Genomic DNA, 17847 nt, shown 5'->3' with positions numbered 1-17847 from the left:
TCTTGGCAACAAGGACACACTACTGACTTATATTCAACTTACTGTCCACTGTAAACCCTAGGTCCTTTTCTGAAGAGCTGCTGCCCAGCAGTCAGCCCCCAGCCTGTACTGGTGCATGAGACTGCTCTGTCCTAAGTGCAAGAATTTGTACTTGTTCTTGTTGAACCTCATTTCTTTTGGCCCAATCCTCTAATTTGTCTAGGTCACTCTGAATCCTAGCCCTACCCTCCAGTGTATCTACTACTTCCCCCAGCCTGGTATCATCAGCAAACTTGCTGAGGGTGCACTCTATACCATCTTCCAGGTCGTTGATGAAGACGTTGAACAAAACCGACACCAGGACTGACCCCTGGGGCACTCTACTTGATACCAGCTGCCAACTAGATATCGAGTCATTGATTACTACTCTTTGAGCCTGATGCTCCAGTCAATTTTTGATCCACCTTACATTCCATTCATCTAGCCCATACTTCTTTAGCTTGCCTGCAAGAATGTTGTGGGAGGCCGTATCAAAAGGCTTGCTAAAAATCAAAGTACACCACATCCACTGGTCTCCCTGCAGTCTCACCACATCATCTGTTACTAGGTTCCCTCCTCCATTCAGTTTAGGGGACCCAACATTTTTCCTAATCTTTGTCTTGTTGCTGATATACTTGTAGAAAAAGCCCTTCTCATTACCCTTCATGTCCCTTGCTAGCTGCAACTCCAATTGCACTTTAGCCTTCTTGATTTCATCCCTTCATGCTTGAACACTTCTTATACTACTCCCTAGTCACTTGTCCAAGTTTCCATTTCTTGTAGACTTCCTTTTTGTGTTTTAGCTTACTGAAGAGTTCCCTGCTAAGCCAGGCTTGTCTTGTGCCATACTTGCTAGTCTTCTTGCACATTGGGATGGTTGGTTCCTGCACCCTCAGTAAGGTTTCTTTAAAGTACAACCAGCTCTCCTGGACTCCTCTCCCTCTCAGACTGGCTTCCCAGGGGATCCTGTCCATGAGTTCCCTGAATGAGTCAAAGTCTGCTTTTCTGAAGAGAAGAGTGCAATCAGTTATTTCACAGAACACATTAAGAAGAATGGCAAGATATTTAGAACCATGATGAATTAAAGAAAATCCTGGTGTTTTTGAAAGGGTTTCCTCCACCGGAGGATGCATCTTCTTGGTATAAAAATTGTTTTTTAAGTCATTAACTGATACCTACAAATATTCTCAGGTTTTGTTTCTTGGCCTGAACAGATAGTTGCAAAAGAAGTTAACAGCATACTGTTGGGAAAGTGAGTCCTCTGCTCTATTTGGGACTGGCGAGGCCTCACCTGGAATCCTGTGTCAAGTTTTGGAGCTATAGGTAACAAGACTAGGACCAATGCAGGGCACAGGGTAGCATAGGACCTCTACAGGACAAACTAGAGCAACTGGTGACAGAAGGGAGACAAAGCTGAGCTCTTCAATGGTTTTTTGCATTTGTATTCCTAGACACAGGTCAAGACAAATCTCTCAATTGGATCATAGACAGGAGGGACATGCAGACTTAGTGAAGGGGCACCTGGAGGAGCTGGATGTGTTCAAATCAGCGGGCCCGGATGAACTTCATCCAAGGGTGCTGAAGTAACTGGCCAGCATCATAGCAGAGCTGCTGGCATAGCTCTTCGAGCACTCATGGTGCTCCAGTCAGGTCCCAGAGGACTGGAAAAGGGCCAATGTAGGATGCAGTTCAACAAAGGCAAGTGCCAAAGTGCTGCACCTGGGCAAAAAGAGCCACCAACACACAGGCTGGGGGATGACCTTCTCAGCAGCACAGCAGCAGAAAGGGATCTTGGAGTCATAGTGGACTCCAAGATGAACATGAGTCGTCAATGTGACAAAGTGATCAACAAGGCTAACTGCACTTTATCATGCATTAGGAGAGGCATGATGAACAGGTCCAGGGTAGTGATGCTTCCCCTCTGTGCAGCACTGGTAAGGCCACAGTTGAAGTACTGTGTCCAGTTTTGGGCACTACACTTTAAGAGGGATGTGGAGAATCTTGAGAGGGTTCAAAGGAGGGCTGCTTGTATGGTCAGAGGCCTTCAGGCAAGGCCCTATGAGGAGAGACTGAGGGACGTAGAGCTCTTCAGCCTTCGCTAAGGAAGGCTGAGGTGATCTTGTGGATGCCTATAAATTAATCAGGGAAGGGCAGCAGGGAATAGGAGATGCTCTATTTACTAGGGTACCCCTGGAGTAACTAGAAACAATGGCCACAAATTGACAGAAAGCAGATTTAGGTTGGACATTAGAAAGAACTTCTTCACAGCAATGGTTGCCAGAATCTGGAATGGGCTTCCAAGGGAGGTGATCCTCTCTCCTATCCTGACGGTCTTCAAGAGGACACTAGACAGGTACCTACCTGGGGTTGTCTGAACCCAGCGCTCTTTCCTGCTCAGGGTAGGGGGTCGGACTTGATGACCTACTGAGGTCCCTTCCGACCCCAAGATCTATGAATCAATGAATAGTCTCAAACTGCAGCAGGGGAAATTTAAGTTGGAGATTAGGTAGAAGTTTCTGACTATGAGGGTGGTCAAACACTGAAACAGGCTAACTAGAGAAGTTTCTGTCCTTGGAAAATTTCAAGAGCAAGTTAGATACTAGTTTAGGATGTTTCAGTTGGGGATAATCCTGCCTTAAGCAGGGGGCTAGACTAGATGACCTCCTTCCAACCCTACTATCATATTCTTGTGGATATACACTATATGTCACACCAAAGACGAAAGCAACATTGTCAACATGAATTAATGGCTGGATCCTGAAAGGAGAATGGGGGCTGTGGCTACTTAGAGCTTGTCAGGATCAAGAATCTAAATAAGAATCCAGATCAATATATATGCACATGACATTCAGGCTGAACTGAGCAGAAATCTAAACAACTGACAATAGTACTTGCTAGATACTGCAGGATGAAAAATTGAATAGTAGCTTTTTAAGGTTTATATTTTTAACATTTATTAAAAAAGCAAAATGTATGTTCATCTCAAATGAAACAGTTAAAAATGTTAAAGCATACAAACAAATACATTGTGTACTAGCAGCATCCAATTGTTAGAATTTTCTAGAACTCCTCAGTATAGTTTTGGCAAGCTAAAATAATACAGCTTGCAACCAACTGACCTCACCATAGTGCAGATAAAACAAACTTTATAAAATTAACAATTTAAGGTTAAATAAGCTTAAATAAAGGTGTTAAATACAAGACATTTGATCAAAGCTTCTGTACAAAGATAAATTTGGCATTTTACAAGTGATTGGTTGGCTCACACCATCCATGTTTTTAATAGTTAAGCAGTATAACTGTTTTAGCTGAACATCAACTATACAAAAGTAACTGAAATTGGAGTGGCCTAACCCAGTGAGCCATTTACAAGGCATGTGTATCTTTAGAAAAATCAGAATACTGTTTATATTCAGGCACCATTTGCTCCTGCAAATAAATAAATCTCTAATGTATCTGCATCCAAACTAGTGTTAAACACATCAGTGCTAACTCTTTATAAACACAGCTTTGTGACTATTCACTATACCTCCATTCTTATTGCTATGACAATGTGGACTGTGGAAATAAACTACTGTACATACAAAAAATAGAGCACCTTTTAAACATTAAAGTATATGTCTGGTTATTTTTTTTATCTTACAATACTGAAGCCCAAGCTAATGTAAATTGCTTTTAACATCTTCACCAGAGCACCTGAAAATACAGGAAATCAACCCTCAAATATGTTCCTCTTCAGGCAAGCCCAAGCCAGAGCGTCTTCTAAAAATGTCTAAAATGACACCTAGAAATTTTACATTCATCTTTACACAAACAAATGTCTGCTATTCTCTGCCTTCTTCAGATGAATACAAAGATACGTCCCCCATGGCCCTCAGTCTCGTTCAAATGAATAAAGCTGGACAGAGGATATAGCAGAAACATCTAAATGAATTGTGAACACAGTGAAATTATATCCTGCTAATTCAAAAATACAGTTATCACGCAGTTCCAAGAGTGCTTCTCAGAGGCCTTGACATTAAGATTTCTTGTCTATAGTATTGAAAAACCATTCTGTAAATTTCCTCAGTTGAGCAGCTGCTGTTTGAGACTCCTCCTGAAGTCTCATATTATCTTGCCTCAAGTGCTGGACTTCAGCTTGGAGAACTGCTTTGTCTTGTTTTTCCTGGTTAATGATAATAAAAAAAAGAAGTTGAATGAACTAGTCAGAATGACAGCATTTTTTTGTTGCTCATATTTCTAAGCAAGTCACAGTTCTGACCTCCCTAATCCATTGTAAGCAGCTACTGAACTGTAAATTGAATGTCAAAGTTTGCTGCTGTGCTGTTCTGAAGAAGAAAATCTTCCTGGCTAAGAAGAAAACTAAAAGTGCGATCTTTGTGGGGATTATGACCTCTTCATAACAAACTTTTGAGCTCTAAAATGTAACTCTACAGTTCAGATTTGATTCCACCTTAAAAAAAAAAAAAAATCAGCATGTAAGACAAATTGTGCCACCTTCTCAATCTACTTCCCCAATGAAAATAGTCAGGATTGGGGACTGATTACCAAAAGATACGAGAGACCTCAAGCCATAAGAATTTGATATCAACAATCCAGGGAGAAAGAAAAAGGTCTGGTTTCAATCATTTCCCTTTCCTGGCTTATTTCATCACCAGAAGTAGTATATGGCCATTGGTTAGCAGGCCTGGCAGGCAGGGTCTTGTTTCCACCTCTAGGATCAAACGAGTCACTGAGAGTCAAGTCATTCTGTGCCTCAGTTTACTCATCTGTAAACCAAGTGTAGTATTTTTCCTATGCAGGCCGTTGGATGTAGCACTCTTTGAAACTGTTGGACAAAAAACACTATACAAGCAATAGTCATTTTCACTGGAGTCTGATAGAAATATTTTTTTAACATTTAAAAAAAAAAAAAGAGAGATTTTTACCTTCCGAAGGTCAGTTTGTAGTTGCCGGAGGATCACTTCCAGCTGGTTTACTTTTCCAGTCAGAGTAGTTGGAGTGTGCTCCCTGAAATGTAAACAATTGACTTCATTCCAGAGTTTGTTCAAAAGACTTCCCCTGCCAACTGCAGAATCTGTTCGTAGAGTGACATGTCACAAGAAACAAAAATCAACCCAGGGCCAATTAGCTGGAACTAGCTAATATTAGCTGGAAAAAGCAACAGTAGATGGTTACCGAGGGACAAACGCATTGCTGTGATGTCTGGAATGTGACACTGAATTTCTTGCTAATGAAGCTGAAATGAAAAATGACTTCAAAAAGGAAATTGTTGAGGTGTTACTTGCACATGTATTCACGGTGCAAATGAAGCTTTCTGTTGGGTAATCCAATGAGTGCGTTTGTTAAACAAGAAGTTTTCTGGTAAGGAGCCTTCTTTGTCTGAGCAGTAGGTATGCGATTTCCAGTAAAAGATAAACTTTAAGATGACAAATATTTTGTCTTTAAAAAGGTCAAACATGCTTATAACATAGGCACTGATGAATCAAATGCACAACCAAGAGAAAGTGCTGGAAAGAGCTGCTGTTCTATGCATGACAGTGAGTACTGTGGGAGACAGTAACATATACATTTACAGAAGTTAGATGTGAATTACTTCATCTGGAAGAGAGAAGCTGCGGAAATGCAGAAAGCTGAATCAGCTGCTTTGTGCATCTTTGCAAGTGTGATGGGTCTGACAATACAAAAATTGAATGTCCTTTTGCTATTTTCAGTGCATGTTAGACAGCATGGGAAATGTGAATTTAAAGTCATTAAGCAGCAATATGCTTCAGCAAACAAGTTAAGCAAATTTATATAAAACTAGTTCTAATTGGAGTGACACCCTAACAAGCAAGAAAAACTGAAAGATTTCTTTTCCTCCTCCTTTCACTGCCCCTTCCATTCCAGAAGCTGAAAAGCAAAACAAATTAATTTGAAAAAAATGAAGAGCAACTTGTATTGTTATAGCCTGTTTTTTTTTAAAAAATCCACCAAACACAAACAAGACAGCAGGAAAGTGTAGCCCTGAGTTCTGAATACTGAACTCAGCAGGAGATAGTAGGACAAGTGATACTCATTCCTTCTGCAGCCTTGAGAACAGAACTCTGGTTCTAGTTTAACATCTCCATCTGTAAGTAGAGTATACTATTTTGTAACTAATCATTTTCTGGAGACAGCTTTCTGAAAATGTTACAAATGGGTCTTCATTCAAACCAAGTCACAACACAGGGAACTCTCATGGCTCTGATAATATGAGCCCTTTTGCAGGTGAAGATGCTGCATACTTCCGTCTGAGCTGATGCTCATCAGTTCTCTTCAGCTGTAAAGTATCAAAGCACAATTGTACAGGTACCAAGGGAAACAATCACACAATTTTACAGAACCCAATGCTGGGGGGAGGTGGGTTAGTGAGTGGTGTTCTGTTGAAATTACATGGGTCAGATTCTGCCTTGAATTAGAGGACAATTTCATGCAGCAAATATCTTAGATCTGAGGTTGGCTGCAGAAGCTGCCCTTTCTCAGAAGGCATTGTCTAGTGAAGCTCCTCAACTTCTTTAGAGCACAGCCCTTTTCCTGGTGGATATTAGAAGTCCTGTGCAAGACAGGTTCCCAACCCAGCTATTGACTATCTTAAGGTTCTTAGGTGCAAAGCCTCCATTTACTTAAGCACAGCAGGTATTCCTATCATGCCACCTCAAAACTTCCTGGCTGTTTATGAATCTTTTGTGGCTGGAATATAGTTTTGGTCTTGCTGAAGTGCACTATCTAATTTGTTTGTCATCCTGGTTCTGTTGCTATGGAATGCTTAAAAACAGCAGTGGATGCAGGTTGGGATCCAAAGCACATACTTCATAAATAGCCCTAACACCAGCATAGCTTAGAATCCCACCACAATGCCTACCCGAATCCTGAAGATGTGCTCAAATTAGCTTCTTTTAATGGAAAATGGTTATTCCATGACAGCACTTTTCTTCCTAAAGCTGGTTCTGTGAGTAGGGACCAACCCAAATCACGAGTACAAGGATATAGTAGAAATCTCACGATCTCCGCAAAATCCACAAGGAGAAAGAAGAAGAAAAAAACCTTACTAAAAATAAAATGCTGGCTCCCAAATGGGAGCCAGCAGTTCTCCTAGTCATGCAGCTTGCTGAGGGGAAGCGGAGAAGGGTGCTGCCAGCACTAAAGCAAGCAGGCAAGATGGAGGCGGCAAGGGACTGGGCCATTCGATGGACAGCCCTCTTCACCGATCAGCAGTAGGGGGCAGGGCAACTGGGGCCCCTCAGCCAGTCAGAGGAGTGTGTGTGGGGGGGAGTGGCAGTGATGATAAGCCCTTGAAAGTGGCAGCCGGCCCTGTGACCTGCCTCCAAAATCAGCTAGCCACCTCCTGGAGTTGTGTGGGCCCCCACCTTTGAGGTTAGAATTCTAGATCTATGAAGCTAGACTGCTCCTGCCTCATGTGCTGACCTGTTCCCTGACTTCACACAGTGAAAAGATCACACTGATCTTTATGTATAGTAGAAGGTTTCTGGTTGCAAATGCTAATGCAGCCTCTGCTAACTGATATCTTCAATCACCAATTCACTTCAATTTCCTCTTCCCTAGAGGATAAGGTTTCTGCAGATTTGATCTTCAGGGTTGCCTAGATATTCCCAATACTGCAAAGACTGGCAGTTACAGGGTTACACTGACTGGTCTCCCAAGGCAGTAGACATCTTTGCATAGAGCCAAATGCACAATTTTCCTCGAGTAGTTCAAGTAACCAATGCTACTCCCTATCCTTAGGATGTTTTTTTGTCATCACTTACTAGATATGCTTCAATTGACATTAATTTGAAAGACGTTGGTGGGCTGCAGTGCATGGGGGCATATGAAATATTTAAGAGCATGCAGAATCTTATTTAATGATTTATCATTCTAAAAAGGCCTGTTGGACCTGGCAAACTCTCGCAGCCACTGATGTTTCTTAGGAAGGTCACTGGGGTGCTGATGAGCTCTTCAATGTTTATCTTTGCAACAGCCAAGATAAAGCATTTGTTCATGGACAAACATGCAGTGTAATGAAACCTACTGCGATCTTCTTTCAGGATGGAGTATTTTTGCCCCTTGTTTTGTTTGCCTGTTACACTGAACAGGTTTTGCTTCTCCTAGAAATATACAGTTTTAATGGTGAATAAAATGCCAACATATAAAATACTTTATGTATTCATGCTGATAGATTTCTTATCCACTGAAACACCTATTTGCCAGCCTGAGAAAAACAGGTTGTTTTACTCATTTAATTAGAATGAAATATAAAAGGACAAAACTAGATCCAGCTCATACTCATAACATGAGATTAATTACTTTAAAATTTTCCAGAGTATCTTCCCAATTCATATCCCAAGGCTAAGCACTGATATTTGCATAGAGAATTTTGAAGAGGCAATCATACTGGCACATGTGTTCTTCCATATATGTATCTTGTTTTTTAAAAGGCACCTATTGCAGTGTATCTAAGTGCCACAAAACAATTCCAGACTCCATTGCATCAGCCTTGAAAAGCCAGTTTCTCACAGCTTCTCATGTTCTTTGCATGTATGAGTCCTTCTTGCCATCTCCTTCCTCCTCAGCACTCTGTTACATTATTCTTTTGTCCTGAAAAGGTCTAAACACTTGAGGAAAAACCAACAGACAAGTAGGCCTTATGGGGCTAAGACTGGACTACATTTTACAATCTTCCAGTAAGCATCAAATCATACTTGTTATGACTTCGGGGGCAAAGGATTAAATTCCACAGCGACAAATGGCATCACACTATCATCTGTTGATAGTGATAGTCCATCTGCTGGACTCTGACTTCAATAACCAAACTTTAGCACCAATTATTTTGGAAAATGTGAGTGATAACTTTTTTTCAAAAGTATACCTTTGATTTTTGAGGATGCTGTGCATTCAGCAGCTTGCTGTTGATCTCAGATATGTCATATTCTTGGTACTGTGTACATACAATATTTGATATTGTGACTTTGTTACAGTAATTTACTTTTTTAAATAAGGTATGTTTTGCTGGCTGCTGCAGTTAATCCGTGACAAGTCTCCTTGAAGGCTCCCTACCCTTTTACACAAATATGCAGTTATGGCAGGCCAGGATGCTAGGAAGGAAATTTTGTACAGTGACTTGATGAACTAAATGATCACTGCATGCAAGTTTCCCCTGGACTTTTATATCCCTTAGGGAAACTGTTACAAACAACAACAACAGTTAATTCACTGTGGGTACTTCTCACAAGTTGATGAGCTACAAAAAAATTGTTCTTATTTTCCAGAAAGCAGCAGGTGGACCAAAATAATTCCTTCTAATATCTTACTGCTGTGATAGTTACCCAAAGTTACCTTTATGCCAGTTATAAGTGATCTCAGTTGAACTCCTATACGTTAGAGAGATAGACGCTGTGCTATATATCAATGGTTCTCAGACTACAGTGGTCCAGATAGCCAGTATAGATCATCTAACTGCTGTCATGATTTCTCCCTCCCTTTCAAGTACTGATGATATTGGTACCTGGTCATTCAAGGATACTGAAAGGGGAGAGTGCCCATTGATCCAGCAGGTTTAGAAGCCATTGTCCTATACAATTTAGCATTCTGAAAAGTCATTTTCACTATATTTACAGTTGAGTCAATTTGGATAATTTGGTCATTCCAAATATAAGTGCTTCCTCTAGTCAGTACCATTTATTTTCTTGATATGTAAATATAAATGAAAAATATGGCTGTGTTGAGGAGTTCAGCTTATTTCAAAACTTCTGGAGATACATGCATCTGCATAGGTTATTAAATGGAACCAAGTGTTATCTGTTTTATTATGAAAGCACTTTATATATTACATACCCAGTAGCATCAAGGAAATCCTTTCCGTCTGTTGGACTCTCACCCAAAGGTGTATCTTGAGTACCTGCCAAACCCTGTGCTTGCTGCATATCATTCAGGGTGCAAAAAGATGCCACTCTCTGATCTACAGGGGTAGGAGGAAACAAAGTTGATAAAAAAAAGTTTGTAAAGATATTTTATATACAAAAATCAAAAGCTAATGTACAATTAATTGATTTGAATCCAATTACAGCCAGGCAACCAGGTGTTTTGTTTTTTTTTTAAAATCACAGCTTCAAGGACAATCAGAAAGAAAATTTATTCCAGCCAGTTGGCTTTCAAGCATCTGTATCTAAAGACCACTACAGTCCACTGTTTTGCATGTATCAACACAGCAAGAATTATTTGTTTCGAGTTAAAACTAATTCAAACAGTAAATTGGTCCTGCTGAGGTCCACAGAAAACCTGTGAAACCCTTCTGAGGAACAAGGGCTATGACCAATGAAAATAAAAGTTCATGGAAAAATGCTGATATTTTCCATGCAGATAAGTCATTAGATTCCACCGGTTTTATCATCATATTATCTCAAGCTCTTGCATAAGGTATTTGGTATCTGTGTACATGAAAAGCAGTATATGAGTGTTATAATTGACTCAGCTTCATCATTTTTCAGTACCATTTTTGGTGAAAGTGCCTTCAAGTATCAACAACACTAGAGCCGCTGTCATGTAGATCTTGATTTGTTTGGACTTAGCATGTCTCCAAAGACTGACACCATTATCAAAGGACATGCAGCATAGCACAGCTATCAAGATACACCAAGCATCAGATAAGAAGACTATGCCACGCAGACTATCACTACATAGAATGAGTGTAAATGATGCACTAATTTTGATTTGAATGAATTTCTATGGAAAATCCATATTCTGTGAAGACTGGTTGAATTGATTGCCATACAAATTCCATGCCTGCAGATTTCTGTTGACTCTGACTATAACATGCCTTCTCTGCTCTTTGTCCCGTCCTCCCCACCAGCTTGCATTATCATGCAAACGTGCAAACACAGAAATAAGGAAGGTTTACATAAGATAAAAGTCATCAACCCCAGACCATCACCTAGAAATGATGCGTGGTGACAGATCGGCCCAAGATCTTCATCTGAGTCAAAACCTGGAATAAGATTTAGAATGTTCCTATAAACAAGGGAGTCCATCCAACTATCTTGCCACTAAAGCAGCTGTGGCCCTTATGTAAGATTCACATGCTGCCAATATAAGTCATGCTGGTTCTTACCCCGAGAAGCATTAAGCCTTTCAAAACCAATGTTTATGTAATGCCAGCTACCATGGCATTTCATGCTAAGTAGCTCCAATACAATGCACACGATTGTCACACACAGCATGAAGACATGGCTCCACATAAAAATAACTAAATAAACAACACTGAAGAGTAAACATATCGAGACTGTTTTAAATAGTAAGAAATTTCAGTGACCTGTTTTAGAAGTTCTATATAGATAAAAAAAGGGAATCAGCAATTAGAAGTTATTTTAAGCACTTATAAAATGAACATTTTGAAGAACATGGCAAAGATTGACATGTCTTTTCCAGACATAAAAAGGCTTCAAAGCAAAGTTGCATTTCTTTAATATCTGATTTTGAGAGCAGTTTTCTATAGACATAATTTCCCCAAGTTTTATCATTTGCAATCTGTGATATGTTTCAGCAAGTTTTTGGATCACAAGTTTTCCTTACACATCTGGAGTAGGACAAGAGTGTGATTTCAGATGCCATGGCTATCACTATTACACCATTCACACTACGGAAGCACAATAGCTTGATTAAATTAAGCATCAGGGAAAGGGTAAAATTAGTTTCCTTACTCAAATTATGCAAAGTACCTGTGTTAGAATCAAGATTGTTCCAACAATCGAGCTGATAAAAGAAATTGGATAAAAGTAATTTCCAGGTACCCATCTAATTATCCATTTCATTTTTACTTTGTCTTTCCTGCCTTTGCTTTCCTGTCGGCATTGTTCCTGAAAACTTCCCCATGTTATGACTTGGCCAATTAAATGCAATGTGTGGTATTTTGCATCACTGAAGCAACTTTTTCAATAGAAATCCTCCTGTATTTTTCTCCCACTCTTGGGTAAACATTACTGAGAAGAGTGAAAGTCAGAAATTTTCTACTGAAGAACAATGGCTACCATTCAGAACCTAGTCTCTTTGAAACAAACCTCCACCTTTACCTTAGTCAGAGGATGTGCTAACAATGCGTGTAGCAATCACAAAAATTAGAGCATGACATTTTAAAATAAACCACTACTAGAAAAGAAATATTAAAAATTATGCAATGTGTGTACCTCAGTGGTGACCAGCCTTTGGAAATTGTGCCACAAACTAACCTTTCACCCTGAGTGCCACTCCCATCCCCTTTTTCTGACAAAACTACTGCTCTGCTTTCTGCTCCCTTTGTGGCCTCTGCCCAATCTGTTGCTCTTCTTTCTGCTTCCTGCCTTATGTGTTGTGATGCGAATCTCCTTATATGGAGAGAGAGAGAGAGAGAGAGAGAGAGAGAGTATGCACGCGTGCACGCATACGCAATGAAATTATTTAAGAAGATATACTGAGATTTATATCTAAATCTCAGGCAAATGTACAAAGCAAGCCAATTTATGTAATCTTTTGCAACAGACAACTTTGAACTGGGGTTTTCAGAATGTTAGGGCCTTTGTACACACCACAAAATTGGCCTTTAAAGTGGCTTAAATGCCCTTTTGCACCACTTTAATGGCGTTGCTGTATGCACATTTCGCGGTGTATTCCACTTTAAATGACTTGGGTATGTAGCAGGATAAAACATCTCTGAGGTGTTTTAGTTTGCTACCTAACAAAGTGCAACTGCATGGGGTGCTGGAAGATGATGTGCTGGTGGCTTAGCTGGCCCCACACAGTTTAGGGTCTGTGGGACCTGGCAGCAGCCCATGGTGATAAGCTCCACTGAACAAAAAAAGAGAAGAAGGAAAGAAAGAAAGAAAGAAAGAAAGAAGCAAGCCTTATCTTGGTTTTTTTTTCCTCCCTGGAGCCTGCCTGCCTGAGCTGTACAGAGGCGGCGCTTCCCTCCGCAGCTGTGGCATCCCCTAGGATCCCCCACCCTGTACATGCCATGGGGGTTTAGTTCGGTTTAATTCTGCTTAAATTGAAGCAGTGTTTTTAAAAACCCACCATTTCAATTAAGGGAAAACTAAATCAAATTAAACCCCAATGGTGTGTGCAGCCTTAGGCCTCATCTATACTTCTTTACCTAGTGTGTCCTGGTGAAGATGCAGCAGAAGACACCCCCCTCCCCTCAAGTCTGCAGACAGGCAGACTCTAGAACTGGAAACCTGCTGGAGAGGCTGCTCTGAGGTTATCTTCAGCAGCTGATCTCAGCCCCAACAGAAACCAAGAGCTAATGAGTAGCTACTGGGGCAGCTTGATAGGGAAAGGTCTGGGTCTGGAGTGTGCCTCGGACTCAGTGTGCCTGTGCTTGCCCCAGCTTCATCAGGACCTTCACGTCAGGGGTTAGCAACCTGGGGCCCATGGGCCAAATCTGGCCCATGAAGAGATTGGATCTGGTCCATGTTTTGCTAATGGCATGGCAACCCCCTGCTGCCACCGTAGCTATCCCTGCCCTGTGGTGGGCTGGTCCACCACACCCATCACGGCAGCCTCCACTTACCATCACTGCTGAATTAGCCACTCCAAACTCTAGTGTCATGCTTTTCAGCACCATATTTTTCAATGGAGGCTGCATTAGAGAGATGAGAGCAGCCCTCTTTCCTTAGAGCAGGGCTAGCTGGGATAGCAGGAGGCGATTGGGGGCCACAGCCCATTTAGTAAAGGGTTGCCAACCCCTGCTATAGGTTGTAGAAAAAATTCAAAGTAATTAAGGAAGGCAATGCATGGGACCAGAGAACAGATTGGGGCTAGTGACAGAAGTTACACATAAACCAGTTTAAGTCATCAAAAACTGGTTTAAACCTGTAACAGAATAGAAGCTAAGTACACATAAACCAGTTTCAAAATGGCTGAAACTGGTTTACAATAAACCTGGTTGAATGTAGTATCTACGACTTAACTGATTTGGGTCAAACCAGTTTATGAAACTTCTGTCCCAGACTCCTTCTTGGTTTAAGTTAAAGCACAGTCCCTCAGCATCTCAAGCATACTTTCCAGCCCTGGTTTGGGCTGTGCTGTCTGCTCCAACAGAAAATGGTTTGGGGGGCGGGGGAGGATAGGAGGGGAGGGAAGACAGGGCCTGCCCTCCCAGGCGAATCCTGCCTAGGTTCTGGGGCCTGCCCTGCCCTGCTGAAGTTACTGAAACTTACAACTTGCTGCGACTGTGGACTACAAATCCCAGAGGCACCTGGAAGCAGGAAGAGGAAGTGATAAGCAACTCTGCAGAGTCCTGCTTCTGTGATTCTGGACTGCAAATCCTAGAGACCTCAGGGGCAGCAGGAAGAGGAAGTGAACATACAGCCCATGCTGGCTACATGCCAGAGAGCTGGGCTCTAGCACCCGCCCCTGCTTCTGGCCTGAGCTACTGCAGGCATGTTGCTGCATTTCCTCAATCAAAAACTGAATGCGTGTCCAGTTGTTTCTCAGTTTAATCTCTGCAGTTTAGAGTAACCTGCAAACTGAATCAATTCAGCCTCAGGCATTTAACTGTCTGTACTTAGCCTAAATGTAAAACAATGTATAAAATGGTGCTCTTATTGATAAATTTTCAGTTGAAGTTCAAATTTGGTCCACGAGTATGCACACCAAATCCTACTGAGGTTGACAGAAGTTGCACACTCATCAACTGACAACAGTTTGCCTCAGTGCTTTCAATCTTTATTTTTCTAACACTTAAACAAGCTAATTTGGTTAGGATAATTATCTTTTATGCTGAATATTTTACCCCTCTCTCATTACGTTATGTGTAGCATTACTTTTATTAAACCATAAAGATTAAAAATGGGAATGTAAAAACAATATTAATTATAGTAGCACAGATGGTGCCACATATCTCAAATCGCATTAACAAATGTTACATTCTGATTGGGGTAAGTAGCTTTGAATCACAGCAATAAACTGGTACAACACCAACAGCTGAATCAAACCATAGCAGTATTGTAGAGAGGCTCTGGTGGTTTGCTTAAGCCCCAAAATGTTATTTACAAAGCACTAAAGGGTTTTTTTTTTTTTTTTTAATACCAATCCACAATGCCAGAAATATTACTAGTCTGTACATTATACTCAACATTTATGGCTATAGTCCATTCATTGATACAAGAGGGAAAATTTTCAGAATTTTTTCCAGCAAGTACTGGAAACCACATTTTTCCAACTCAGACTTCAGGATCTAGGAGGACTTTAGAGAAGTATAGTAAAACAATAAATATACATCAATTTTTAAAAAACTGTCACTTTTGCTTATTCTTTTCTGATATGTATTTATCCACCTCCTAGTTCATTCTCCATTGGAACTGGTTTCAAGCTGTAAAAGAATAGAAGCTAAGTGCACATAAACCAATTTCAAAATGGCTGAAACTGGTTTAAGATAAACCTGGTTGAATGTAGTATCATTAGACTGAACTGATTTGGATCAAACTGGTTTATGAAATTTCTGTCCCAGACCCCTTCCTGGTTCAAGTTAAATCACAGTCCCCCAGCATGCTTTCCAGCCCTAGGCTGGGCTGTATTGTCTGCTCCAGAGAGCAGGGCTGGCTCCACCCCTCCGCTCCTTAGCTGTCTGACAAAGGGGGGTGGGGGGAAGCAAGCCCAGCTGGGGATGCAGCCCAGTCTACAAGGGATGGGGAGAGGGTCTGCCCCCCCAGGCAAACCCTGGCTGGGGTTTGGGGCCAGGGAGGGATTTAAAAACACCCCTTTCCCACTCAAACTTAGTGCTGGCTATGACTGTGGACTACAAATCCCGGAGGCAGCTGGAAGCAGGAAGAAGTGACGAGCAACCCTGCAGAGTCCTGCTGCTGTAATTTTGGACACCAAATCCCCAAGACCTCGGGGCAGCAGGAAGAGGAAGTGAACACAGAGCTAGAGAGCTGCATTCTAGCACCCCCTGGCTTCTGGCCTGAGCCGCTGCAGGCATGTATCTGCATTTCCTGAATCAAAGGTAATGTCTGTTCACTTCTGTTTCAGTTTAATCTGTGCAGTTTAGACTAACCTGCAAAGACTGAATCGATTCAGCCTCAGGCATTTTGACTGTCTGTATCTAGCCTAGGAGCCAGAGAATTGTGAAATTTCTGACAAATTTCCTGAGAAGGACTGCACAAGTGCAAGAACCTGACTGCAGGGAGGTTGGGAGGTTCTAACAGCATCAGTAGCAGCCTAGGTAGTTCTAATTGCCTCTGGAATGAGCAGGTTGGCTGTACCTCAGGAATCAAGGAAAACATTTCTCTTGGTTGTGTGAAACCACCTCTGATTGAACATATGTGAGAATTATAAATATCATAGGAGTTTCATGGAACAAGTAACAGTGTGGCCATCATATGTTGGCTGTCACTAAACAAATCATCAGTATCAGGATGTCATGAAGTCTCTGATGAGAAGCCCAGATCTCTACCTAAAAACAGCAGCAGGACTCATTAGCAAGCAAGGGTTAGAGCAATATAGTTTAAAAAAAAAAAGTCTCACTGAATCCATTAAAAATGTCTTTAACAGAATCCTAGTCAAAGACATTTTAAAAGATCATCCAATTAAGTTCTTTTGATTAAGATTTAAAATGACAAAAATTATGCTCTTAAGGATCTGACAAAGAATTCTGACTTCTGTTTGTGGAGCCAAAAAGTGTTATGTCAAGCCAAATCACACCTCACACCCAAAATTAAAACTGCTAACAAGCTAGACATAGTTCCAATTTATGAACTATGTCGAATTTCTGAATTTTGAACAACCGAATTTCAAGAATGGAAAAATGTTAGTGTTCATCTAAACATTATGAGATGATAAAAAAAATATGGATTGTTAATATATAGGAGAGAGAACCAAGAAAGAACTGACCTTTGAATTAAATTCACAAGAATGGTTAGAGGTTATACAGAGAAGCCTTGTTGAAAAAATGTTAAAGTTTTTGTATCTAATTACTGTCAATTGCACAATGATTAACCAGAGTGGTATATATTTAAAAAAAATTAGATACTAAATCATAGCTATTTCTTAAATCATCAGTAGCAAACAGTTCCTTTAATAAAGTTTTAGTATTCATTCGACTTTCTCTAGTCTTTCCTTTAAAAAGTTTTGATTACATTCTTGTGCACAAAAATAAAAGTAGGACGTTTTATATCCATACAGTCAAGTAAATGATCATGAAAACACAACTTCTTCTTTAATATATCCTTTTACTTTTAAAATATTCTTTAGGAATACTCACTGCCATTCAAGATCCTTTCTGAACATTTGCAGTCTCTTTCCTTGACATTTTTGTCATCAATTTATGTCATCTTTGACATCCATGTTTTACATTAGAGTCCAGGATGCTAACTCCCAGCTAAACCCTTAACACCAACCTTGAAGCAATTCTTCAATAACAAAAGGACAACTAGCACCTGCTTCTGCCTATTTATAGTTTCATAGTTTCTAGGGTCGGAAGGGACCTGAGAAGATCATCTAGTCCGACCCCCTGCCATGGCAGGAAAGAGCACTGGGGTCAAACAACCCCAGCAAGGTGTTCATCTAACCTCTTCTTAAAAACCCCCAGGGTAGGAGCCTGCACCACCTCCCTTGGAAGTTGGTTTCAGACCCTAGCCGCCCTGACCGTGAAATAGCGCCTTCTGATGTCTAACCTAAATCTACCCTCTGCCAGCTTGTGACCGTTGTTCCTGGTCACTCCTGGCTGTGCTCGGGGGAACAGTGACTCCCCCAATGCCTTCTGATCCCCCCTGACCAGTTTGTAATAGGCCACAAGATCCCCCCTCAGCCTTCTCTTGTGGAGGCTGAACAGGTTCAGGTCCC

At 41.0% G+C, this 17847-nt stretch overlaps 1 protein-coding gene across 6 annotated transcripts in view; it reads right to left on the bottom strand.

Moving 5' to 3' along the window:
* Positions 1 to 3646: 3646 nt before the first annotated feature.
* Positions 3647 to 17847, bottom strand: part of SIPA1L2 (signal induced proliferation associated 1 like 2) — a 324678-nt gene continuing 310477 nt past the window's right edge. For 4 of the 6 annotated variants that reach the window (XM_019526878.1, XM_019526879.1, XM_019526881.1 and 1 more), the window contains 4 exons: positions 10967 to 11020; positions 9871 to 9994; positions 4947 to 5028; positions 3647 to 4183 (listed from right to left, as the gene is read on the bottom strand). In XM_019526878.1, the coding sequence (XP_019382423.1) occupies positions 4037 to 4183; positions 4947 to 5028; positions 9871 to 9994; positions 10967 to 11020 (407 nt within the window). In that variant the 3' untranslated portion in view covers positions 3647 to 4036. The remainder of the gene's footprint in view (positions 4184 to 4946; positions 5029 to 9870; positions 9995 to 10966; positions 11021 to 17847) is intronic. The other 2 variants (XM_019526880.1, XM_019526883.1) reach the window with 1 other exon arrangement.

Source organism: Gavialis gangeticus, unplaced genomic scaffold (genome assembly GCF_001723915.1).
Source record: "Gavialis gangeticus isolate Ggan-Ray unplaced genomic scaffold, GavGan_comp1, whole genome shotgun sequence".
NCBI classification, from domain to species: Eukaryota; Metazoa; Chordata; order Crocodylia; family Gavialidae; genus Gavialis; species Gavialis gangeticus.
Note: the sequence above shows the minus strand (reverse complement) of the source record. Positions and strands in the feature narration are given on the sequence as shown.